Below are 26,781 nucleotides of genomic sequence, written 5' to 3' on the forward strand. Positions count from 1 at the left end.
GAATGAAGTAAAAGTGAGAAAACAGAGGAATGGACAGAGCATATCAGAGATGCAGGCTTGGAAACCCTATGTTGCCCACACTTGATGAGACAAAAAGGAATAAGGAGAAGGAGTCAAGAAAGAGAGTGGCAGATAGAGGAAGCAGTACAACATAGGGCTAAGCAGGGAGAAGCAGAGATAAATCAAAGGAACAGACAGAGGTAAACAACAGCTGCTACAGTGAGATCAAGTCAGAAAGATTAACATGTACATAGGCATGAACAAATTAACAAAAATAAACTGTGGTGTTTGAGAGTGGCACAGTCAGGATGTAATCAGAGAGACCAGAAAAAACATGGAGATGAAGAGAAACATAGAGAAAAAGAAATTCAACTAGAATGAGCGCTACAAACCTCCACATACACTCCGCCTTTAAAGTAATCTCTTCTTAATATACCCAATTTCAGCAGGCAACAATGTGGGGAGAAAATGTGGCCCTAGGGCTAGAGTGGTCGACCTCAAAGCTGGGGAACGGGGTCTGAGCCTCAGCAGGGACGCTCAACATCCTGTGTTTCTCGGCAAATCACTTAAGCTCCCTGTGCCTAACAAAAAATGAATGTGTCCATCTGTAATACAACTGGTGCTCATGTAAAGCTCTCTGATACCTTGGGTCAAGTTCCCGCAATATAAAAACTCCTGGGGGAAAAAAAGTTGTGTTAAGTTTTACAGTCACTTCTTCTTATACATGGAACCCATTTTCTCTTCATCTATCCGTGAGATCCCCAAATTCTGAAAACTGTTTTTTTTCATGTTAAACTTTTCTGATTAACTTGGTTCCACGGTTGTTCTTCCCTGAAAGCATCATGAATTAATGCCACATGGGTGCATCTGAACTGAATGAATAGCAAGTAACATAACACAAAAAGAAGAGCCATGTCCACTAACCCTACCTAAATGTACAAGTTACTTACCTTCGGTAACAATGTATCTGGTAGAGTCGATTCTAGCCGTCTAGTCTAGTCTAGTCTCTATCAGATATCATGGATGACCACATGTGCTAAACAATTTGTCCATCAATAACTGAGTGATACTAAAGTTTGTTTGTTTTTAGTGACCCCTAAGTGTCGGCTCATGCACTTGGAGATGCTCCACAAGAGTAGACGTGGCCGAAGTCACCCTGGCAGAGGAAGGCTGGATGTGGACAACATTTATGACCCAGAGTGTGAAGAGAATGGCACCTTTAAGGCCAAGCAGTGTGACGAGGATTCCAACCTCTGTTGGTGCGTGGACAGTGCTGGGGTCAGAGTCACTGACAAAACTGGAGATGACCCCAAATGTGATCATCTTGTTCGTGTGCAGTGAGTACCATTTCTTGGGTAGTCTTTCAGTTTGTGGCATGATGACTCTTTGGAGAATGTTATGTACCACATGAGATGGAATAGCTCAGTGAGATGTGGCATTTAAGGAAAGATATGAATGAACACAAAGATGCACACTTTACCTCACATCTGTGCCCTCTCCTTCTCCTTCTATGTATGTCACTTTATCCCATGGCATAGGTTATTCCACGTCTTTCCTCACAGGCTTACAGAACATTATATTCTACCATGTAACTGTACATGTGATTGTCGCATTTACTGATTAGCTATATCTTAGGTATCTTGAGACAGCATCCATGGTTACAGGATTCCTCCTCATCTATACTTTAACGCCACCTCTGTACATACAGTGCCCCGTTGAGGCTGTGCTTGTGCAATACAGATTCCCATTCAAAAGTTTTCATCTGAAATAGGTTTAATACTTAATTATTTTACTTTGAATCGACATAATCATAATTTTTATACCAAAATCAAATACTTTTGATCATCACACAAACCATGCTTAAAGTGTAGCGATAAACAACCTATCTCAGAATTATTATCAAGTCCCATTATAATTTGAAAATGTTATACACATTTTAGTTAGAATATCTGTTAGTGCACCTCCAGCCATTCGAGGAAGTATTCACTATGGTTAATTTCTCTACTGATTCACTCAGAGCTAGCACATATTTAGAAGCACTGTCTTTTTTTAAAGGAATTTAGTGTAAAGCTCAAACTGTGCTATTTTTGCCTAGTATTACTTAAATCGACAACCATTTCAATTAAAATCATGCTTATTTTAAAAAGCTACCTTTTTTTAAAGTGCTACTCCAAACCAAGCTTACTTTATCAGATTTAAAGGTAATCATCTTTCAAGGATAAGTGATAAATATTAAAAATTTTCAAACCAAACTAACAAAATTGAAATTAGAAGTGTTTGATTTCTAAAAAAATATGTGGTGTTCCAACTTAAATATGAACTTTAATAACCTTTCCATGCAGACTTGATTATAAAATTGGGTTTACTGTAGTTTGCTAGTTAAGGTAATTTGATCACTTAATAAACTATGATGGAGTTATTACCTTTGCCTTTTGCCAAGTAATTTATGATGAGTTTTAAAACCTTTACCCCATCCAACTTAAACATCTATTTTTCAATCAGTAATGGTAAATAAACCATTGCTCCTATTTTTTATTAAATATTGACTACATCTAGCTTAGTTTACTGGTGTATAATCATTTTTCTCCAGCTCTCCTTTCCTTCCATTCCTTTGTTATCACAACCAAGAAGATTTATATTAATTTCACATATGATTCTAAGATTAATTACAACTTGGGGACTCGTTCACAAATCTACATCTCAGCATTTTCACAAGATGGACCCTTTATGATAGCCCTAGAGATCAATGTCCTGATTCACCAAGCAGTACTTCTCCACTCCCTGCAGTACTCCAATGAATGAGGACAGATTTACTACTTGTACTAATTTACAAACATTGGCAGGAGTATGCCTTGAAGCTGTGGATATGGATATTTCCCTAATGCGGAATTGCCTCAATACTACAATTATGTGTTGGGAAAAAGGCTGTTTGCTGTCCAAGTACACATCTTTTATTCGCAGTTAAAATATCTTTCTACATGGAGAAAAAACCCTTTCCTATACTTCACTGACGTTTGGGGATGTCCCATTCCCTTTTCCACTGTGGAAGGCGATTCACTGCAGACTTGTGCTGGAGCAAAACTCTAGTCATTTTTAGGGTAAGAAAGAGTTAGGGAGGAGTTTGTGGACATTCACAAAGTCTCATGGCAAACTACCCCTCGGTTTATCCATTCCTGCCCACTTGCATAGTTTTACTACAGCGTACTTGTATACAGTCATGGCAAACAATTATGTCAACAGCAGACTCTTTTTGTATCCTCTTGGTATAAAGTTTTTACATTCTATTCTACATTATGGCTTACATAAATGACTTTCCGATGTTATTATTTTTCAGGCTAATTCAAATCCACTTCAGCTTCAAGGTAGAGTTCCCGCTTCTCAAAGGAAGAGAAGAGATGCTGCGAAGGTCAGTCCCTGCTGGCCCACCTTCCTTCCAGTGGTCATTTCGCCCTGTTTATGTACCTGTTCCATTAAAGTCTTGGCCTGATTTTAGAGTTGGTGTTGCACGGCAGCAGTATTCTACTGTGGGGACACTGAGGGAATACTTAGCTCTCACAGAGGATTTTACTACTGAATATTTACCCTTAGAATATGGTCATTTAAGAATATCGTGGGCCCAAAAATCGAAAGGTAAGTGCAAATAGGGATATATAGTTTTACTATTCCTAACTCCACATCTATGTACCTTGAAGATATATGTACAACGTAGGTCCATATATGTGAAGTTTAGTAAAGAAAATCTAGACCTGTTGATATATATGTTTTCAATATTCTCTTCCCTCGAGATTCGGGCGTCGAAATTCAGGGTGCAGACCCTCACAGAGGGTAATACTTTAGCAAATACTGCGAAGTATGACTGAATTCAGGCCCAGGCCTTTGGGCTTTGAACAACAGAGGGGCAATTTTATTGTGTGTTTGTGGGTACCTTGTGCTATGTGCAATTTAAGGGAATTGATGGTGATGTTTGATGAGACCTCTTCATTCCAATAGAAACCTGGTGAACAAATTATTGTCTGACTACACTGTGAAGACGCCGCGGATTCTGAGTATAGCTGTGAGTACTTTCAGGCTGTCTAAGTTTGTATTGTGGTTTGTTTCCTTTGTAATATCTAGCCTGGTACATTGTGATTCTTTTTACTGCCCATTGTATCCTTTGTATATTCTGGCCTCTGGACTAATACTATGAGTGCAGGGATCTTAGTTTGCCCCCCACGGTCACAGTTTCGAATTCCTGCTCGTCTCCTCTGCCTTGTTTCCATCTGAGGTTGCACAAATAAGTGTCATTGAGCTGGGTAACACTATACATACACCTGTTATCTACCATTAGTGCTGAGAGACCCCCTGATGGTGAATGTGTGCTTTCCAAATATGCAAGATTGCATCTGTGTATTTCAACCAAGTCACCAATATCCATAGACTAATGGGGAATATTATAGGTTCCTGTTCACAACAACCATAGATATTCTGGCATATTATGACATGATCACATGCTTTTCTTTTGTCATAGGTTCATGAACTTAGCCATGAAATCACCATTAAGCTCTGCAAAAATGTTACCAAGGAGCCGGTCGACATCGCCACCGTGGCCTATTACATAGAAAGGGATGTAAGTAGCAATACTGCTGCCAGCATACTTCAATCAACCTGACCACTCTCCATGGCCATCTCGGCTCCTGTGATTTGTTTTATTTGTTAATAAATCAGATGTTCTTGTGTTGCCATAATTTAACAATAAAATACACAATGTGATCATGTTACCAAAATTAATCCGAAGCAACAGTGCACATTAGACATTTAGTATGCCATAGTAATCCCACCTTCTCCCCTAGATCTTGTAGTACTTATGTTGTCAGCCTCTAGCCTTGTAGATAAATTCTTCTGTTCTTGTACATATGGTCATGGCTTTCCTCCTTTCGGTGTAGGAGGGATGGTGGGAGATTTCCAAAATTAGACGATGTTTTTTTTTGCCACCACTGACCCCATACCAGTTAGGCTAGGGTACACTTTTCTTAGCTGCCCCCAAATCCTCCCGGACACCCAAGATGACAATAAGAGGTGAATGAACTATGAGCCTGACCATTGTTCTAGCCAGTGTAGTGAATATTGTGGACCTGTATTTTGCTGTGACAGAGCATTTCCAGACATAGAAAAAATCATACTCAGACGCATTGCATCAATGACATGAGAGCGAAATATTGACGCCAGTGCGACTTCTCGGAGGTGAAGTAAGCAGCATGCAGACTGCATGAGGTGCTGTCTTCAGGGAATAACACATTCCGATGGAGCCATGTTTGCCTCCCTCCAATCACTTTCATCCAAAGGTCTCACCCAGCCTTCCCACTTTTCATTAAGCTTCGTGAACAAGTTGGGGGCTTTGATAATGAGCCATTTATATCTAAGCGATACATCCCCTTCCCAGTAAGCCAAGGGCAACTATGGCTTTTAACAGGCTGTATTCAGAGGGATCAATCGAAGCAGACTGCTGGTAGGCTAGTGCATGCTGGACTTGCAAATATTTACAAACTTAGGGCTTGTGCAGGTCAGACTAATTTTGTAGGATCTGGCACAACTTCGTCTGTTCGCTTTACTAAATGTCCCCCAACTTAAAAATGGCAATTAGATCCCAGAGCTTTAACCCTTCTAACGGTATGGAGTGAAGGAACCATTTCCCCAGCCAAAGAGGCGACTAAGACGTGGGTCTGCGGTCCCAGCCAATCCAGCAAAGGGTGGACCGCCAGAAAAGAATGATCACATTGGTTACTTCTAGGAGTGAGTGTGTGATGTGGTCCCTGTATAGCAAGCCCAGTATTTTATCACAGCTAACCAGGGAAATTTCAGTTTGAAATGCTGTGGTGTTGTACCCACCATACTGTAATCAAAGAGGAGCAAGCAAGCTACCAAGTTCCTTAAAGATGTACCTCACACAGAGTGTGAAAAAAATGCCTTTAGGTTTTTTAAAGGACCCCTCACCCGCCAACCTACTTGGAGGCATGCTTCATCATTGTTGTCGCAACGGAGACATTTCATGTTACCGAAATCGTATACTATTTTGAAGAAATTATTTAAGCAAATTAATATGTTGAATTTAAGGTTAATTTACATTTAAAAAAGGCAAAGAAGATGAGCATACTTCAAAAATGTTTCTTTAAAATAAATTCTTTATAAACACAAAAACCATATAACTATGTAAATGTGGTCACTTTTATTAATACCAAATAAGCGATAGTCAAGTCAAGAAACTTTATTCGGTTGTTCTTGTTGACAACCATAAAAGCATTTACATTTTACATATATTAACACTTGTATTCATTAAAAAGAAGAAATCAGGTAAAAATAGTGACATGTACAAGCCAAAAATATACATTAGACATTCTGATTATTAAAAGGAGACCTTAAAAAAAATGTAGCATTTCATTTATCAGTACTATTATCCTTCCATACTTTTTCTGAATTTCATTGCCAGTTTTAAAAAACTACATATATACAGGGTGTATTCACTTCTTAGCAGCTGAAGGAAATAAAGTGCTGGACTATATTGTGAAAAGTTCAGTTTTTTCAAGCAGGGTTTTAAATATAACTTCCTCGGTACAACATAATAGGGACAAAAGAACAAAAAGTGTGCCAGGTCTTGCGGAGACTTATCGTCGCAGCCGCAAGCCGGCAGCACTTGTCCACGGTGAGATCCCTTGGGTACAGCCAACAATAAATGAAATAGGTTAAACCTTGCCATGTTAGGTACGGTTCCAAGAACAGTGTACTTTTTATTAGTACATGATTTCGTACGCTGTCTTTTTTTTAATTCACATGACTCCCTATCTTGATATCTAGAAGCGATAAAAGCCTTCTTGACCGCAATAACATCCAGTTTAGTAATGGAATCAGGAAATAAGAAAAGTTCAGGACGACCTAAGTCAGTAAAACACTTATACAAGTACTTTATCCAGGGAACCTTCATCCTATTATCCCATAAAAGTGCTTCTCTTAGTATAAGCTGGGTAAGTGGTATATTATCATTTAGCCAGCAATTCATCCAGCATAATAGGGGATTTACTGCCATTTTGTCACATAGGAAGGGAACCCCCAATTCCTCATGCACAGAGAAGTTTGCCGTGCCCCTGGGAACCCTTAATAACTGTTTTAAAAAATTATTTTCAACTATCTCTAGGGCTTCCAGAGGGACATATCCCCATATTTCACTACCATAGCATGCCGTAGTAACACTTTTGGCCTGGTAAAGTTGGAGTAATGCAGCAACTGGACTATATCCCATTTTCCTGGAAAAGTCTAATATAGCCGCATTTGCCCTGATTACCTCTCCCTTCCTTTTTTTAATCACGGGTCCCCAATTTAATTGACTGTCAAATAGGACCCCAAGGTAAGAGAATGTGTTTGTTCCAGGGATTTGTACTCCATTTACATTTAAGCGATTTAGTTTTTTATTTCCTTGGCCAACCTTCATTATGTAGGATTTAGAATTATTAATGCTTAAATCTCTGGATTTCATAAAAGTAAAGAAGGAATCTAGTAAAGTTTGAAGTCCATTGGCGGTTCTAGATAAAAGGACTGCGTCATCCGCATAAAGCAGAACCGGCAGTCCCTTTCGGCCAATGTACGGGTAGTCTGTATTAGTGCTTAAAAGGTGCTCCTCCAATTCATTTATGTAGAGATTAAAAAGGAACGGGGCCAGAATGCATCCTTGTCGAACACCCCGATACACTCCAAAGTCTTTTGTCACATTTAGATCTTGTGTGTATCTAACATTCGCTTTGGTGTCAGAATGCATATCTTCTAACAAATTAACTAGATTCTGGTCCACACCCATTTTTGCCATGGCGTCCCAGAGCTTCCCACGACTCACACAATCGAAAGCCGAGGAAAGGTCCATGAACGCCATGTGGATTGTTCCTTGTCGGGCCTTAGTGTACTTCCCTATGATTAGGTATAAATTTAAACATTGAGAAATCGTCGAATGACCAGGCCTAAATCCATATTGAATTGGGGATATTATTTTGTTTTCCTCTGACCATGTGACCAATCTATTCAAAATTACTCCTCCCACAACTTTGGCGACGGAGTTTATTAATGATATTGGCCTATAGCAGAGAGGGATATTACGGTCTCCTTTCTTAAACACGGGCACGATGGTAGATACCCCCCATGATTTTGGACATCCACAGGAAACAGCCGCGTTAAGAACCGCTGTGAGAACCGGTGCCCAAAGTACTATACGAGATTTAAAAAGATCAGGAGGAAGACCATCCGGCCCTGGGGCCTTGTTATTTGACAGCCCCTCAATTCCTCATCAATTGTGAAGAGTAACAAACTTTCTCTACGTTCATTTAGAATGTGTTCTGCCTGCGACTCATTACTTTTAAAAATAGAGCTGAAGTGGTTAATCCATTCTTCCTCTGGGATGTTAGTGCCCACATTGGAGTTGCTAGATTGGTCAAATAAAGGCTTATTAATAATCTCCCAGAACTTCGAGCTGTTTTTCAGTGTCTCAGGCTCTAACAAAGTCTCCCATATGCTTTTTTTTACCGCTCGCTTGCGGTTGGCAAGCGACTTCTTATACCTAGACCGCAAATCCCTAATAAGCATTAAGTCTCTAGGTTTTATTTTTAGAGCTTTCTTAAGCTCGCGACTGGCCTTGGAGCAATCACTGTCAAACCATTTTGGATTACTATTTGGATTTACTTTCCCTTTAATAGGTACCGTTAACAATGACTCCACCTTTTTGGCAACCTCCTTGAAAGATGCTAAGATTTGTTGTGGCGCTGATACAGGTGATGTACATACTGATAATTCATAGCTACACATATTATTAATAGAAGAGTAAAAGTTTTCACAATCCACCATTGACCATTTTAAGCGTCGCTTACCGTTAATACATTTTATAGAGCCTCGATCCACACGAGGATTGCGTTTTTCAAATGTATTCTCACCCATTTTAATGCATAAGGGGTTGTGGTCGCTATAAATGCTCAATTGAATGGAGAAATCCTCAACAATATTAACAAAATCTGCCGATAGTAAAATATGATCTATGTATGTTCCTGTTGCGTGACCTTTAAATGTGGGAGTTGGGAAAACGGTTCGATCCGATACTATGGACATTGCTATGAAGAAGTTATTTTCATTCAATAGTACATTTAGTTCTGTTCCCCGCCGCGAGTGATCAAAATGAATTCCTTCCATACTATTACATCCCATTTGACCAACAGTTATCATACTAGGGTTCCCACATAAATGTGTGTTAAAATCACCTACTATTATTTTTTGGCGAGGCAAAGATCCAACATTTTCCCTTAGGAATTCACGTAAAGACTCAATGTTACAATCACCAGACTGATTCACTGCATTATAAAAGTTGATCAATACAAGTTTTGTTTTACCCCTCTTGAGCTCTAGAACCTGAATATTTCTGTTACCAGAATAGTGTTCAACTTTATGGCATACAAGTGTCAAGTTAACAAAAATTGCCAAACCCCCTTTTGCTCTACCGCTAGCTGATGGGACTGCAGGAATTAAAAAACTTTGGTAGCCCTCAATATGTACATTTTTTTCCACCACCCAAGTTTCTTGGAGACATATTATCGGATATTCTTTGACAAAAGACAACCATCCATTATCACTCAATTTGTCAAGGAGTCCGGCTATGTTCCACGATATTAAACTTTCCTTGCATTTTTGAGGTTCACATTGTGTTATATCAACATTCTCGTATACATCTGAACTAGGGGGTATTGGACCTATACTGCAGCATACCCGTTCTTCCGCAGAATTGTCCCTAGTAGGAGCTGGAAAGGGGACAGAATTTATATCATTTTGTGAACTAGTTAGATCAATTAACTGGTTCATAGCACCCAACATCATGGCATTACTACCTTGCAATTCATGGATTTGGACATCATTTCCTAAACCTACGTCTTCTAGCAGACGATCATTGTGGGCAGGGTTAAGTAATGTGTCAGGTAGTCATTCCACCCCTTCCAACCCACCCTCATCAAAAAAGACATCATACCTATTGGAAGTGGGGATGTTAAATCGGTTATTAAAGTGGCTAGGGTATTGATGATCTTGTTGGTGTATCCGTTTTGGACATTCCCATCTGTCCAAACTATAACCCCAGTTGTTAGTTGGTGCACCAAGGCCCCAGCCATTTGTTGTTCCTGGCCATATTGGCCTGGTGTGGGTATGATTTGGCTTGGGGTATGTCATACTTCGTTGTTTTTTGCCAAAACATTCTAAAGTGAGAGGGATGATGGTACCTCTCCTGCGCTGTGGCGGCAGGATGTTTGGTAGAATGTTTGGTAAAACAGCGGAGTTTACAAAGTTTATAATTATACAGCCACCTTTAAATTTTTTGGGATTTTGCCCTATCCAAGATACCCTTCTGGCTGACTTAATGTCTCCAGCTAGCTGTTGTTTCCCCCATGGGGCCAACTGCATGTTGCCAGATAACCAATGCAGGGCCTTACTTGTCAATGCTGTGGGGGATTCTAATTGATCTGTTGCTAATGTGGGGGCATTTGCCAGTACCAGCACTAATGGTGCCGCATCTTCTATAAAGTGTAGTGTATCTTTTTCTACACCTGGTACGGACATTACAGGAGGGTTTAGGGGCTGAACCTCTCTTGTCAATGAATGATTAGTCGCTATGTTTGGGGTCTGTTCCAATGAATTTATTTGTGTAATATTAGTGTTTGTGCCTCCCTCTATTCCAAGACCAAGGGCCTCTTTTGCAGGTGCAGCCAAATTTGTGACTGTTACTGATAAGTTTAACACCTCTTCTACTATCTTTTTCTGGTCTGCGCCTAGTTTCTTTACGTCTGTAGATAGCTTATCCAGTTTGGCCACTACTGGTTTAATTAAAGCTTTAAATTTGAGATCAATTAATTCTGCTATCCTGGATAAAAGCTCTTCATCCACATTTAGCTTCTCAACATCTTCTCCATTCCCCCTATTTTTTTCCTTACTTCTCACAGGTGACACAGCCCTCTTCCTCCCAGAGTGAGCTCCACCACGATGTATTTGCGGTTTTCTACACTTTCTGATAGCCCGAGTAACAGGGACTTGAACAGGGGGGGTCTACATCAATATTTCCCTGTACACCCTCCTGCACTGTTAGATCTTGTTCAGTATCAACTATCTGGGAATCAGAGTCATTATCCTGGGCTAAGTCTTGTCCTTGTACTATATGAACACTCTGGTTTAACGTCCCATTATCATGTGTATCAGTATCTGGAATTTCATTTCCCTCATCCTGAGATGGTATATCTATCCACGGTGAATTTGGAGGTGGACTTAGGGGGGATAGATTGGGGGATTGACTTAGGCCTGAAGATTGTCTCCTTTCGTTATTGATCTTTGATACTACATGTACCATATAATTGTCCATAGTATTACCCCCCGCCACTGGAATCTTTTTTGGCATCCTCGTTTATACTAATAAAATACCAAAAATTTAGCATTCAGGAAATATGAAGGGGCACACAAAATACAATAGAAGTATAACCTGGATGAAAATATGTTCAAGGGTAGATAGTCTTACTGCAGCCAGGCAAATCGGGTTCAGCAGGGGCAGTATGACGTGCCCAGTCCAGTCTCAGCCTGTCTCGGACTGTCTAAGACTGTCCGCCCTTAGTCCGGGCTTCGTCCGGCGTCCCGCACACGCGTCCCGCTGTGCGTCAGTGGTACGTTTTTGTAGGAGGAGCAGGGGGCGGGAAGAGACTCCAGGTGCGCTGCGGTGATCCTGCGCGGAACCCTGGGTCTCGCAGTCCCAGCCCCTGTTGTAGCAGCCTCTCACACTCCTTAGGATGAAGTTCGCCTCTCCACACGGCTCAGCAGGCGGGCAAGCAAGTAAAAGAACAGAGTCACGGTCTCTCAGCACAGCTACGAGCGGCAATAAGCGATAGGATAAAACAAGGCAGCTTTGTAACAGTATGCATTTCAAATGATGATTCCATTCAGTAACCTGTTGCTAAGCAGGTTACTATGCAAGTACAAAGAATAGTAAACTATCACAGACTGCAAAAAGACCAATTCCCTTAAAGTCGAGGTGTGACAGGTTTGCAATGTCGTGTCCTGTCATATTATATTCTAATTACAGAAATTTTTATTCAACTCACCCGCGGTCCAAGGAGCTGAACTCGCACACGAGTGAGGAGGACGCGGTATTGCCGCATCGTTGCCACCTAAGGTCACCGGTTACTGGTTCCCGCGGCTCCCGCAAAATCTTGCCGTTTACACTGGGACAACCCAACCCGACTCGAGACACAGACCGATACAGACCGAGACAAAGATCCCAGAGCGGTAGAGCCGCCGCCTGCCGCGCCGCTCCACTGAGCTGAGAGCCGCAGAGATACGAGTGCCGCGGTGAGCTGAGCGATGAGCTGAGAGCCGCGGCGGGTGAATAGAGGGTGAAAACTTGCAGCTAGAGACCCACAGCTGCGAGGGAGTCGCGGGGGAGAGCCGCTGAGAGCCGCGGCGGGAGCCACGCCCGAGACTCACGGGCCGAGACCCGCAGCTGCAGCGGGATGCGGGGTAGAGCTCCCGAGAGTGAACAGTAACAGCAACAGCTGAGGCAGGACATGGGGGAGAGCAGTGAGCAGCGCGTGGTGAGCCTAGTGACCGGGCACACAGCGGCTTGGCTGTCTGTTGTCCTACCGCCATTACAGTCACAGCCACAGCGAGGGAGGTGCCTGGGGAAGTGAGAGGCGGGCAGCCCTTAACCAACCTACTACAGCACCACCCCCGTGAAACTGCCGGCGGACAACGTGAGCCAGGTACCAGCAGCAAGTAGATCATGCAGATAGGGATGACCAGGGACAGTACTGAAAGAACAGAGGGGTTGAGCAGGGTTTAGGGGGAGCCCCCCTCGTTTCCTCCACCCCTCTTTTTGTTCCACTTTTTTTACTCACAACAATAGAGTGGTGTTTGGCTGCAGTCAATATACGCCAAAACCCACAAAAAAATAATAAAAAAGGCCAACTCATCGCATTACAAGGAATCCAAGTGAAGGGAAGGACGGAAAAAAAAGGGAAAAATAGATAAAGAAAAGAGAAAGAAAAATAGAGAGAGTTAAAGACCAAGAGTAGTCACTTCCACTCACACTCTTCTTGGTTAAATCATAATGCGGTCTGGAAGGCTAAAAGGAGACTGCAAAAAACCGCAAGAAGTTGAATAAGGAATCCATAGAACCACTCGAGGAACTGGAGATAGCGGAACCCCATCTCCCGGCACCATCATTGCCACCATTTCATCTGCAGAATCATGAACATGGACCCGACATCATAGGCTGTATTATTAAGACCGAAACAACCCAAACGCCCCCAATTCAACAGCATATCACGCCGGACGAAACAATCAACGATGTAAAAAAGAGGACCCTTAGAGACTTCTTTAAGAAACAAGGAACCAAAGTTCAAGCTTCAACCAACTCCATTGAAATATTGTCCCAATCCACGCAGCTGCCCCAAACTCTGCCCAATATTGATTCAGTTCAGATTAAAGTACAGGCCTTGATTCACGAACAGCTTCAAAACCAGGCCATCACCATATCCTCAGACGGTCATTCAACAAGGGACGCACCATCTACACCTGAAAAAAATAGGTCAAGAACAGATACCCGGTCAAGAAATACATCTCCCCCCTCACAACAAGTGCAACAACTTAATATGAAGCAGAGTTCATCACCAATAACCATCTCAAGTGACAAGTCTCCTTTTTACCCCAGATCATCCATACAGCAGGAAACCAACCCTCATAACCTGGGCTCCTTTGTAAATAAAATAGAATCTACCCTCCAAGCAGCACAATGGATCAGAACCATTCCAGGTAACATCAGGCCGTTAACGCCAACGACGCCACCAGTCTTTGCCCGTCACGAATCTCCTGAAACAAAGTCAAGTGAGCCCAACGACCACTCCCTTTTGGATTTATCTTATTTTAAGACAGATCTTAATAAAACAAATAGACGCAACTGAAGGCCATGACCCAGCAGCGTTTGAATCTACCATCATCTGGCCCCAGCTTCTACAAACTCTACAATCCACAGTGTCCGCACTAAATTATCACTCAGATAAACTTGATTTACAAGTTGACCTTTGAAATACACCAGCAGTATACACGGCAGGGATCGACAACAAATTAGAAGGATTGAATAGCCTAATAACCAAAGCACAATCTAAAGTCAATCTGATCCAAGTGATATGCTGCTGCTCGCCAATAATCGATAGTCTGTCTACGCTTCCTCAGTTCCTCGCCTTGGTCCTGACAGAAATAAAGAAACTACCATCAGGTTTGCAAGTTCAACCACATCCCCCAGGCTCACACTCAACTAATGCAACCACCCCTAAAGTCAACGACCAAAGCACAAACCACAATACTCTTGGCAAAAACCACAAGGCTTCTTCAGGAAAAATCGACACTCGACCAACAGATGCCTCAGTAGTAACTCCGTCCTCAGACAATCGAGATAAACGAGTGGCACCCAAGGAGTACAGTATTTTTCAACCAACTAAATCAAATAACAAAAACAACACTACGTTGAAAATAGATAAACCATACACATCCGAGAAAGTGCAAATTGCCGACGCCAGAGATGCTAGCCCAGGAACGGGATTAATGAATAAATCCCCTCAAAAACAACACCTGAGCAAAAGAGAAAGAAAGAGATTACGGAAAAAACGCAACAAACGTAGCGCAGCGATTCAAAATATGATCAGTGAGCCATTACACATCCAAAAGGGTAACACAAGACCTAGCTCAATCAGTACCGTAAGCTCCGACAGCACTCTTACATCGCCACAAAAATCAACAACACAATTATTTACAGACTTACCCGGCAAGGTGCCAATAGTACCTGCCAACAGCAAAAAACACAAGGAACTACCTGGGGTCAGGGGAGAGGTTCCAGCAAAGCCTTTACAGCCTTCGACATCAGATGAGCCGGGAAAGGTCATAAAGTCAGAAATATTATCTTACATCGTCAAGACCAGACTAGATGATCCGATAGTCCCAACAAATATTGTAAGCGCACCAAAGGTAAACCAAAATAAGGAAACCATAGAACAGTATGCCGATGAGTATAGGTCAAGAGGCAAAGAGAACATTCGGATAACATTATTCAAGAATCCGGACATACCACAAACGGGTAAGGTTTTACCCAATAAAGTAGACCATGAACCCCGAGGCGAACATGTGGGACAAAGCAACAATCGCCCTACATTCAAAGGAAAATTGACCTAACTCAAATCACGGTCAAAGATAATCATAAGACCTCTGGCCAGGACCCCCTAACAAACAATTTAAAAACCAAATTGCTATTTATTCCTGAATATCACACTCAAGGACGGCATGACATTCTGAACAGAGGGAACATTCTGAAACTTTTTAAATGTATCCCTGAATTGTGCCATATTGAATCGGAAGCAATCAATCCACAGAACCAACGTTAATTACTTTTTCAACTGCAGAACTCACGGAGGAACTAATATCAAGGTCAGACCTATTCAACAAATGGGGCATCAAAATAGTCCCCCAAACCAAACCACGGTATCCTTCGGTCCTCGTAAAACCCCTGGCCATACCAGACAAACAGGGTCCACTATCCTTCTCAATCGTAAGATCAGCCAAAGGCCGTTCCCCAGTAAGGGCGACCCACGCACAAATAAAGAAGGCCAAAACCACAGCGATTGACTGGGCCAGGCTGCCAGCGGTCCTGGACGGGGGAAATCACAATTGAACTCAACCCGGTCTCTCAGTGTGCTCATGAAACATCAACGGCCTTCATCCAAAATTTCAATCCCCAGATGTGATAAAGTTTTTTAAAAACCACGAGGTTATACTATTGACGGAAACAAGGTCCTTGGTCAGCCTCCCAATAGAAGGATACTTGGACTACAGAACACCTGCTCAGAGGCTGCATAAGACCAGCCGACCCAGTGGCGGTCTCTCAATTTACATTTCAGCCAAGTTAAATGTTAATATAACACAATTGACATTTGAAGAAGATTGGATTTCCGGTGTAATGAGTAAAAATTCCACACAGACCGAACAACTGATCCTTATCAATATCTACATCTCACTAAGCGTCAGGGAGACAAAAACGAAGTTTAACCATCTAATCCAGGTTTTGTGCAACATGCAAAGTAATTATAAAAGACCAGCCTGCCTAGTATCCGGTGACTACAACACAAACCTTTTTCAAGAACTCCCGGAAGAGTATGACACACCGTGGCCAGACATTCTGGAACAAATAAAACCCACAGGCAATAAATACAGCAAACTGGGCGAATACATTGTGCTACAACTCAGTGCTCTGGGTTATGCAATCTTAAATGGTCGCTTCCCTAAGGATAATCCTCCCAACTGGACAAGATCAAACGGTCAAACCCACTCTTTTCTAGATTATACCATTTGTAACAAAGAAATCCTTCCTTTTATCGAGAACTATACCATAGCTGTTCGAAGAGACAGTGACCATCGCCTCCAAGTGACCACCTTGTCATTTCACTTAGCACATCATGCCATGACAAGCCTGACCTCAGAAGGCAACTATACTGAAAATCTCAAAAGGTTGAAATGGACTGATCCAACTATACCAGCAATAATGAGCCAATGTAGAGCCCAGTAAGATTCAATGAGTATTGCTACATCCTTGCCTACTACATCATGGGAACTCTTCTCCCTGGAACTGCTTAAAAAATTTCCACGTACTACACGAAAATCCAAAAAAGGAAATTAGGCAACCATAACAGCCGAAATCAGGAAATTAAAATCAGCAAGTAATAGTGCCCTAAGACAAGCACGCAGGTTCCCATGGGAAGACTATAAACAAAACAATTATAAGCAAGCCCAAAAGGCTCTCCGACATGCAATATCCACAGAGAAAAAGAAGCGTTCCGAGCAGTTCTGGCTAAAATTGATACACGCAAGTAAAAACCATAATCCAAAATCCTTCTGGTCACTTGTTACTTCCAAAACACACAAACAAGGAGGACAAAGCAGCGCTAACATCTCTGAAGCAAGAATGGGTATCCTACCTAACAACTCATTTTGAGGATCCAGGAAAAGATGCCCATTGGCCAGACCACTAGACACGGCTCGACAACTCAACTCATGCCAATCACTAGGCATAATGGATGTAAAGACACTAGGAAACCACGCTGAATTACACACAAGGATTCAATCGACAACTGATATGAAATTTTTGCTCCAGCCCACAGAACTGCCACAAAGTGCTCCAACAACCCTGGGAATCATTACGGAAAAAAATGCTCGAATTATAACCGAGGGCCGCTCAGACGGAGCGCCAGGGCCAAATGGTCTACCCCAGTCTCTGTTTAAACAGGATACAGAATTTTGGGCCAATCAATTGGCTCCTCTTTTTTCCCTATTGCCAGATTAATTCAATATTACCGGAATCGTGGCAAGGAGCTATTATACAGCCAATTTATAAAGGTTGTAAGAGATCAGACCCGAAAAACTATAGGATGATCACCCTACTGGACGTGGAATGGAAAGACTATGCTAAGCTGCTCCTTCAAGACTTGGCGTCCTGGGCCGCAAAAAATCATCTCATACCTTTCAACCAGACAGTATTTGTGTAAACATCAGGCACCATAACAAACTTGCTTGCAATCTCTGTCCTGCTGGATAAAGTGGCAACCTCAGGAACGCTAATGCATGGCTGTTTTGTTGACTTTAAGGCCGCTTTCAACCGTGTTCCCCAATGCCAATTATGGCTCAAACTGCGGAAATGGGGGATCCCACCAGTGATACTACAAGCCATAATCGCGCTACATTCTAACACATGGATCCGTATAAAACTTGGGGATGGATCATACATCTCAAGGAAAATACAAACAACCTGCGAAGTGAAACAAGGGTGTGTGCTGGCGCCTCTTCTCTTCAACCTCTTCATTTCCGATTTATCAGAGCTACTTGACAAAGTTAATTCTCATCCTCCAAAACTCGTTGGGACAAGAGTTAGTAATTTACTGTATGCGAACAATCTGGTCCTGCTTAGTCACACAAGGATTGGCTTGCAGAGACTACTCGATTGGTTGTCCCTATACACCACAGAATGCGATCTGGAACTGAATCTAACAAAGACAAGGGCAATCACCTTTGGGCAAAGGAAATATGAAGGTGGCGGATGGCAATACAATGGTAAAAACGTCGACAGAGCCCTTTCTCACCTGGACAGAAGGGGAACATTCTTTAAACATAGAGATGAGGTACAAGCTAAAGCCCTGACAATCCAGGTGGCTTTTAAGACTCTTGCAAGGAAACTGTCAGGTCCTAGTCTAACCCCACTTATAACCGTCATGAAGGCAAAACTCATCAACTTCCTCACCTACAACCAGGAGATCATGCAGGGGAAAGACAACAGCCACGTGAACAAAATAATAACAAGAGCATTCAAACAGGTACTGGGCTTACCTAAATCTTTATTCCCCGCTCAAATACGTCTTGAGTTTGGTCTTCAAGACCATCAAGCAGTAGGGCGTGGACTTTACATCAGTTTGTGCAACAAGTTGCGTACCTCCAGAGAAGGAAGCATGGAGGCCCTTTTGTGGCTGGAAATCTCAGATGGTCAAAATGGCAGTTCATACCGGCGCTATTTGCAAGATTCTTTAAAAATCCTTGACACAGGAGAAATCTGGACTTCTAATCCATCGCAGCAGGCACATAAAATTCATATCAAAAGAAACGTCCACCTCTGGTCCTTTCATTCGGATAGAGCTCAACTGGTGCAACGTAAGCACGCCTGGACAATTGTATCAGGATTTAAGCCAGGGATTATGGCACTCCATCTGACATGTATGTACCTACTCAGTGCTGTGGAAAAAAAGATTTCTGGCCCTCAGAATGGGTGAATGGCCATTCCTGTTCCACCTGCCAAGATGGCGCTGTGCGAATTCCAATGTAATGTGCAGGGGCAGCGGGAGTAGTACAGAAACAATCGAGCACGTGGTCTGCCTATGTCCTGCAGTTTGCGACGATCGAAAGATCCTGTTAAAGAGCGAATGGAACAGACTCGGCATTCGTACGTGCCGGCAAGCTATCCTTGCATCAATGAACCCAGACAATCCACAGCTTAATATCCAGTTCACCAAGTTATTCACAGGAACAGCAACAAATGTATAAACAGTGAGAGCCTATAAGTCATCAACGGTTAATTATTAAAGGACAGATCAAGACTTATGTGTTTTTACTGATTTGCACACTCCTCCGCACCACACAAGAGTAGCAGACAACGGCCCTGGCGTACGGACTATCTTGTTTTCCTGGGTATACCTGGAACTTTCAAATTATTGTACGCAGGGATTTTATTATATAAATGGAATTGCAATTCCAGGTACTTCACCACAAATACAGAATTACATTGCCAGTGTTATTAATTATTGTTTTTAATAACTAATGTCTGCCTGTGGCCCTTGCAGATGACAAAATTAGAATGGACAATTATGGTTTATAACTGCCTTTTTAATTCTTTTTAAGAAAAAAAAGGGGGTCATACTGTCTAGAGAAGTTATTACACCTTATTTTTACAAAAAATAGGTTTCTAGGATTTTAAATTATTTTCTGATGAACTTTATCTTTTTACTCATCGTGATGCACAAATATCTTAATAACTATTCTTGACATACGTTTTATTATGGAAGCATGTTCACCATTGTAATGATTTTTATTAATCAAACAATAAAGTATTCTATTCAACTCAGTCCCCGAACTTATATCTTGGACTCGTGCTCTGGTGTCAGGGAGACGCAGAGAGGAAAGGGGCAGGAACGGCGCGGGAAACCAAAATCAGCTTTGGCAAAAATGTGCAAACATCCCCACTCTGTTCTGGAAGCAGATCCCTAGCCTACACCACCTTGAAATTGGCGAGAGGGGCATAATTCATGTCTGAAGTGGACAAGCACACATTGGGTGAGGCAAACTATGCGACACATAACAGCAGCACCAATTTCTGCCTTGCATCACTAGACCATTGCAGCCTCAAACACCTTACCATGATCCAAAGCGAATTGTAGAACTGTCTAGCATGGAATCAGATGTAGATATACAAGTATTCATAGAATTGTGTGGTCTCCCTCATACCTCCTTGAATACCCACAGAACTACAAGACACGGATGGCAGAAGTATGATTTCGTCTCTATTTTGTCTGCTGGCATTGCGCACAATCATGACTCTATGAGACTGTAGCGTGCTAAGCCCACAATAGCCACTAGATGGTAGTGCGTACCCACACATAAACCTTACTGGCACCTTGCTGCAGTTTGTTGGATCCTACAAAAGTTTGGAATGTACCGGTGAAAGGCTGGGTTGCTCCCTCCCACACAATTACTGGGAGACTTGGTGAAACAAGCATTTGCAATACAATAGGTCTCGCATTTTCGAAACTTTGACCTCTTGGTATTGTAAATGACAATGCCTCTTATTATTGCAGGTTTTTTAAACACAAATAAAAGACATTGTCATTTACAATGCTAATGGCTCAAAATCTCGCAAATGCAAGCCCTATTGCATTGCAAATGCTTGTTTTCATTTCCCTTGGGACACTGTCTTTACTTATGCTTAGTACATTCAGGGGTTCAAACTAAAGCGTTCCAAAAACAATATAGTCACAGCCTCCAGCCACATTATCTGGATGGAAACACTAAGACTGGCTGTAATACAAAGTAACAGTCCATAAACAAGCCGCCATGATTTAATGTCTATTAACAAATCAAAAGCCAACATTTAGGAAGGACAGTCATAGCAGCCAATTGAAAGAAGAGAGTGGGAAGAGCTTCAATCAATCAATCAAGGCATTTATAGAGCGCGCTACACACCCAGAGGGTCTCAAGGCGCTTGGGGGAGGGGGTGGGGTGCCGCTACTGCTCGAACAGCCAGGTCTTGAGCTTCTTCCTGAAGGAGAGGTGGTCTTGGGTCAGGCGGAGGTCGGTAGGGAGGATGTTCCAGGTCTTGGCGGTCAGGTAGGAGAAGGTCCTTCCTCCTGTTGTCGCTCTTCGGATGCGGGGGACGGCGGCGAGGGCGTGGTTGGTCGATCGGAGGTGGCGTTTGGGAGCGTAGAAGTTGAGGCGGTTGTTGAGGTAGCTCGGGCCTTGGTCGTGTAGAGCTTTGTGTGCGTGGGTGAGGAGACGGAAGGTGATTCTCTTGTTGACGGGGAGCCAGTGCAGGTCTCTCAGGTGTCCGGAGATGTGGCTGCGTCGGGGGATGTCGAGGATGAGTCTGGCTGAGGCGTTCTGGATCCGCTGGAGTCTCTTCTGGAGCTTGGCGGTGGTTCCGGCGTAGAGGGCGTTGCCGTAGTCTAGTCGGCTGGTGACGAGGGCCTGGGTGACCATCTTCCTGGTCTCGGTGGGGATCCACCGGAAGATCTTCCGTAGCATGCGCAGGATGTTGAAACAGGACGCGGAGATGGCGTTGACTTGTCTGGTCATGGAGAGGGAGGAGTCCAGGATGAAGCCCAGGTTGCGTGCGTGGTCTGTTGGTTTGGGTGCGGTGCCCAGGGCGGGGGGCCACCAGGAGTCGTCCCAGGTGGAGGGCGAGGAGCCCAGGATGAGGACTTCCGTCTTGTCTGAGTTCAGTTTCAGGCGGCTGGTCGTCATCCACTCGGCTACGTCTTTCCTCCCTTTGTGGAGGTTGGTTCTGGCGGCGGCGGGGTCGTTGGTCAGGGAGAGGATCAGCTGGGTGTCGTCGGCGTAGGAGAGGATGTTGAGGTTGTGCTGGCGTGCGATGGCCGCAAGGGGGCTCATGTAGACGTTGAAGAGGGTGGGGCTGAGCGAGGAGCCCTGAGGAACGCCGCAGATGACTTCCGTGGCTGCAGATCTGAACGGTGGTAGTAGGACTCTCTGTGTCCTTCCAGCGAGGAAGGAGATGATCCACTCCAGTGCCTTCTCCTGGATTCCGATGTTGCTGAGGTGCTGCACTAGGGTGCGGTGGCAAACAGTGTCGAACGCCGCGGAGAGGTCTAGGAGGATGAGGGCCGCTGTTTCACCGTTGTCCAGCAGGGCTCGGATGTCATCGGTGGCAGCGATGAGGGCGGTCTCGGTGCTGTGGTTGGTTTGGAAGCCAGACTGTGAGGGGTCGAGGGATCCATTCGTCTCGAGGAAGGCGGCCAGCTGCTTGTTGACGGTCTTCTCGATGACTTTGGCTGGGAACGGGAGGAGCGAGATGGGGCGGTAATTCTTGAGTTCGGTGGGGTCCGCTGTTGGTTTCTTTAGTAGAGCGCTGAGTTCGGCGTGCTTCCAGCTCTCAGGGAAGGTGGCGGTGTCGAAGGAGGTGTTGATGATGTCCCGCAGATGGGATGCGATGACAGCATCGGCCTTGTTGAAGACGTGGTGGGGGCAGGGGTCGGTCGGAGATCCGGAGTGGATAGAGTTCATCGTGCAGATGGTGTCTTCTGTGTTGATCTGGGTCCAGGCGCTGAGGGTGGTGGTGGGGGGCGTTGGTGCGGTCGTGGAGAGCATTGTTTGTGGGCTGAAGCTGTTGTGTATGTCAGCGATCTTGTTGTGGAAGTAGGAGGCGAGGGAGTTGCAGAGGTTTTGCGACGGGGTGATGTCGTTGTTTCCGGCGTTGGGGTTGGAGAGCTCTTTCACGATGTTGAAGAGTTCCTTGCAGTTGTGTGCGTTGTTGTCCAGCCGGTCCTTGAATGCTGTTTTCTTGGTGGCGTGGATCAGTTGATGGTGCTTCCGGGTGGCGAGCTTGAGGGTGGTCATGTTGTCCGGTGTTGGCTCCCTTCTCCAGGCTTTCTCGAGGGCTCGACAGTTCTTCTTGGAGCTCTTGAGTTCGTCGGTGAACCATGGGGCCTTCTTGCTGCCGGGTCTGCTAGGCGGGGTCCTCAGTGGGGCGAGGTCGTCTGCGCAGTTGCTGATCCACTTCGTGAGGCAGGTCCATATCCGAATACAGGCTCGACCTTACGAGGGAAGCAGATGCATATTTGTACCATAGTAGAGCGTACTCACCTCAGTTAAAATGCCTTGCCTGCTTTGAAGAATGATGGGGTGCTACAGATATTGACAGCAGACAGGGGTCTATTTAATGCGAATGTGTTTTATTTATCTGGAAGGAATTACTTGGGAAATACATATTTACAAGGGCCCTGTATGAAGAGATCACAATCCATGTTGTATGTTTTGTCACCTTTGCAATCCTGGATCCATTATTTCCTCTTTAGTTTGTTTGTTAAGAGGAAAAAGACAACTGCACCTGGGATTAGCCGACAGCTGTGGCTGAAGCCGCAGATTCTCACACCTCTGGGACCCTGCACACTACAGGTACTGCACCACCCATTCATATGTTGCTTTTTTTCTCTTACGACCACCCCTTATTTCTCATTATCCCCAGGATCTGCTCTTGTGGCCCCGCTGAGACACGTGTTTAAAGACAATTCATTTCATAGTGTCTCTTGCCCCCCACATCCCATCACAATCACTCTGGCGTTAATGCAAGGTAGTTCGATACAGTTATGTGCCTTTACCTGAGGAACAAATCCTATTTTTACCTCTGTGACCAAAGGCTTAACTCTCATGACCCCTTTCCCTAATGGAAATTAATTATCTCGTCTGTTGCTTTTTCCCCTTTTCCCAGATGATATATATTTTCTAGCTTGATTCTTCCTCCTCTTCAATGAGACCTGTGCATTTTGTAAAAACAAGTATCTCTGGATCATCTACAGTTTTCGAACTGATGGCCAATTTCTAACATCCCTTTCCCTTTAAAGATGCTAGAAAAGTGGGAAGCCATTAATCAATCAATCAATCGGGGATTTAGAAAGCTCGCTACTCACCAGTGAGGATCTCAAGGCGCTGGGGGAGGGGGGCAGTGGGGTGCAGCTTTGGTTCCGTCGAAAAGCCAGGTCTTGAGGTTCTTCCTGATGGTGTGGAGGGTGGGGGAGCATCTGATGTTGAGGGGGAGCTCGGTCTAGGCTTTGGCTGCAACGTAGGAGAAAGCTCTTCCTCCTACTCTGGTATGGCAGATGCAGGAAGGTCTCTGTGAGGGCATGGTCAGCGGAGCGGAGGTTCCTCCTGGGTACGTGGAAGAAGACTCTCTCGTTGAGGTATTTAGGTCCTATGTTGTAGAGGGATTTGGAGGTGTGGGTGAGCAGTTTGAAGGTTACTCTCTACTCAACGGTTATCCAGTGGAGGACTGGTAGGTGTTGGGTCATGTGTTTGGGCCGTGGGGTTCCAAGGACGAGTCTGGCTGCGGTGTTCTGTATGTTTTGGAGCTTATGAAGGAGAGTTCTGTTGATACCGGCGTAGAGGGCGTTGCCGTAGTCCAGTCTACTGGTTATGAGAATGTGGGTGATAGTTCTTCTGCATTCAGGGGGATCCATTTGAAGGTCTTGCGGAGGATCCAGAGGCAGCTGAAGCTGGTGGAGTTGAACTGCTGGGTCATGGTGAGGGAGAAGTCGAGGATGATGCAGAGGGTCTGGGCGTGTCCGTCAGGGTGGGTGGGCTCCCGAGGGCGGAGGGCCCCCAAGTGTTGTCCCAGTTGGAGGTGGAAGGACCGAGGATGAGGACTTCGGTCTGCTCTTAGTTAAGCTTCAGGCAGCTGCTTCTCACCCAGGCGGCGACGTCCCTCATTCCTTGCTGGAAGCAGAATCTGGTGTCTTCTGCGTTCTTGGGGAGAGAGAGGATGAGCTGGGTATCGTCAGCGTATGATACTATGCTGAGCCCGTGCAGTCTGACGATGGCGGCGAGGGGGGCCATATAGATGTTGAAAAGCGTGGGACTGAGTGATGATCCTTGGGGTACTCTGCAGTTGATCTCTGTGGTTCAGAGAGGAACAGAGGGAGTCTGATCCTCTGGGTCACCAGGCCTTTCTTGAAACTCTCCATGCTCCTGGCTATCAGTAATTTAATCAGCAGGGCACAAGTCATAAAAAAAGAAGTGGAGGGACTAACCATGTTAGACTGTATGCAAGGGACATCATGGCTGGTGACATCACAGGGCATGACATCGCACAAGGCTCAGAAGAAGTGATGTCAGATCTTAAGATCTCACACATACGTTTAGAAGGTCTAGCATGAGTACATTTGAGAGCATTACAATAATTAACAAATGAGATTTTGCATTGGGATTGCGCCAAAAACGTGACACAACCTGATACAAAATATAGGCAAAACTTATCAAAAAAAATTTACACCACCACAAAGAAATTGGCAACAAGAAGAAATGTGGCAGTAAATCTGTTCTGCTTAATTGATTGCGAAGTCTACATTTTTAAATATCTTATGGAGTTAACACTCCTGCTGCAGAGATCTTTGTGTGCCAACTAAATATATGTGAATATTAATAATTGTAAAATAACTCTTGAGGTTATTGTATTTGCTGGAGATATCTGTGTTCTTTCTGGTCCTAGTTTTGAATCAAGGTAGCATAGAGGGTTAATATGTCTCCCACAAAGTACATTATGCTACACACATATGACAGATTTTTATTATTTTATGTAAATAGGTAAGTGGGTTACTGCTTTTAACACGTAGATGATTTTGTTATTTGCAGTTCATGAATTGTAATCCTTCTGATATAACAAAGTGACCTATGAAGGACATGTGGCTCCTATACCTTGCATCCCTCACTGCCTGTCTATTGATTTACACACATATGATTTATTGTCAATGTAAAATGTGTACATATGCTGTAAAGGACTATAGCGCTATAAAATAAACCAAACAAAATAGTGGTATTTAAATTATTTGTCAAAATACTTGGACAGACCAACACATCTAATATTCTTACAGTGGATGCTATCTCTTATATACAGGGACTGAACAAAGTCAAAAGCATTCCTCTCTTTAGTACCAGTGAAGTGTTAAGCTGTGAGCTTTTATTTCCCCTCCATTGCATCTAGGTGTGAGGCTCCCACTAGCTCCAAGCCAGGAACAACAAAAGGAGGTGATGGTGACCCCTTAACTTTGGTCTTTGTTATGAGCTCAGGTGGAATCTGATAAGCCCACTCTCCGCCTGTTGCTGCTCGGAACGAAAACAGACTACGTGCAGGGACTGCTGAATGTGTCCCGGTATCTGCGAATCACACCGGGACAAGTTTGCCATATTTCTGTGTGGCCCAACCTCTTGGCAGGCAAGATGAGGTTCCGTGACGATCGTAAGTGGTGTTTTCGACTCGCACGAAAATGGTCGAGTCTGGTATCTATGAACCGCAAATGACGAGTTTAGTGGGTGTACGCAGTTTCGCTGTACTAGCCTAAACCGTTCGTCTGTTTCGTGGGTTTATCTATCTGTACCCACGGGTTCCATCTTAGATACGGCATCCATTTTGTTCCTTGCCCTCAAGTAGCCAGCGAACGGATGCTGTCCGCTTCGCGACCCTGGGATTCCCAAGACTCTTGCGGAAGACACGTTTCCTTTGAAAGTGTCTTTATGATGAGGGGGATGATACTGTAAGGCAGCTGGCTCCGCTCGAGGCACATCTTGCCGTGCCGGTCTATTGTCTTAGCCGTGCATCTCATTAGGCACGTCCCTTTGATGCCTGCAGCTCGTGTTTCCCGATACCACCCCCTTTTACACCCTTTCCGATCTCCCCACTGTTTCTGCCTTCCTCTACACCTGTCCTTGTTCCTTCTTCGATCTGTTTACTGCTGATTGGAATGTACTAATGGTGGGAAGATGAGATTTTACAGTTGGGAACCACCGAATGTTTCTGTACTTATGTTCCGGACCTTGAATGCATCAAAGCAACCCCACTTGGAGATAATGATGGGAACCAGGTTGTAAACCTTTGTGCACCTTGTTAACTTATGA

General features: G+C 44.0%; 1 protein-coding gene across 2 annotated transcripts in view; it reads left to right on the plus strand.

Annotated features, from left to right (window-relative positions):
* LOC147690085 (epithelial cell adhesion molecule-like) overlaps positions 1-26,781 on the plus strand; it is a 73,065-nt gene that overhangs the window by 27,061 nt on the left and 19,223 nt on the right. For both annotated transcript variants that reach the window (XM_086936636.1, XM_086936635.1), the window contains exons 3-6: positions 1,091-1,337; positions 3,335-3,406; positions 3,991-4,054; positions 4,508-4,606. In XM_086936636.1, coding sequence (XP_086792762.1) covers positions 1,091-1,337; positions 3,335-3,406; positions 3,991-4,054; positions 4,508-4,606 — 482 coding nt within the window. The remainder of the gene's footprint in view (positions 1-1,090; positions 1,338-3,334; positions 3,407-3,990; positions 4,055-4,507; positions 4,607-26,781) is intronic.

Source organism: Lissotriton vulgaris, chromosome 9, assembly GCF_964263255.1.
Source record: "Lissotriton vulgaris chromosome 9, aLisVul1.2, whole genome shotgun sequence".
Classification (NCBI taxonomy): domain Eukaryota; kingdom Metazoa; phylum Chordata; class Amphibia; order Caudata; family Salamandridae; genus Lissotriton; species Lissotriton vulgaris.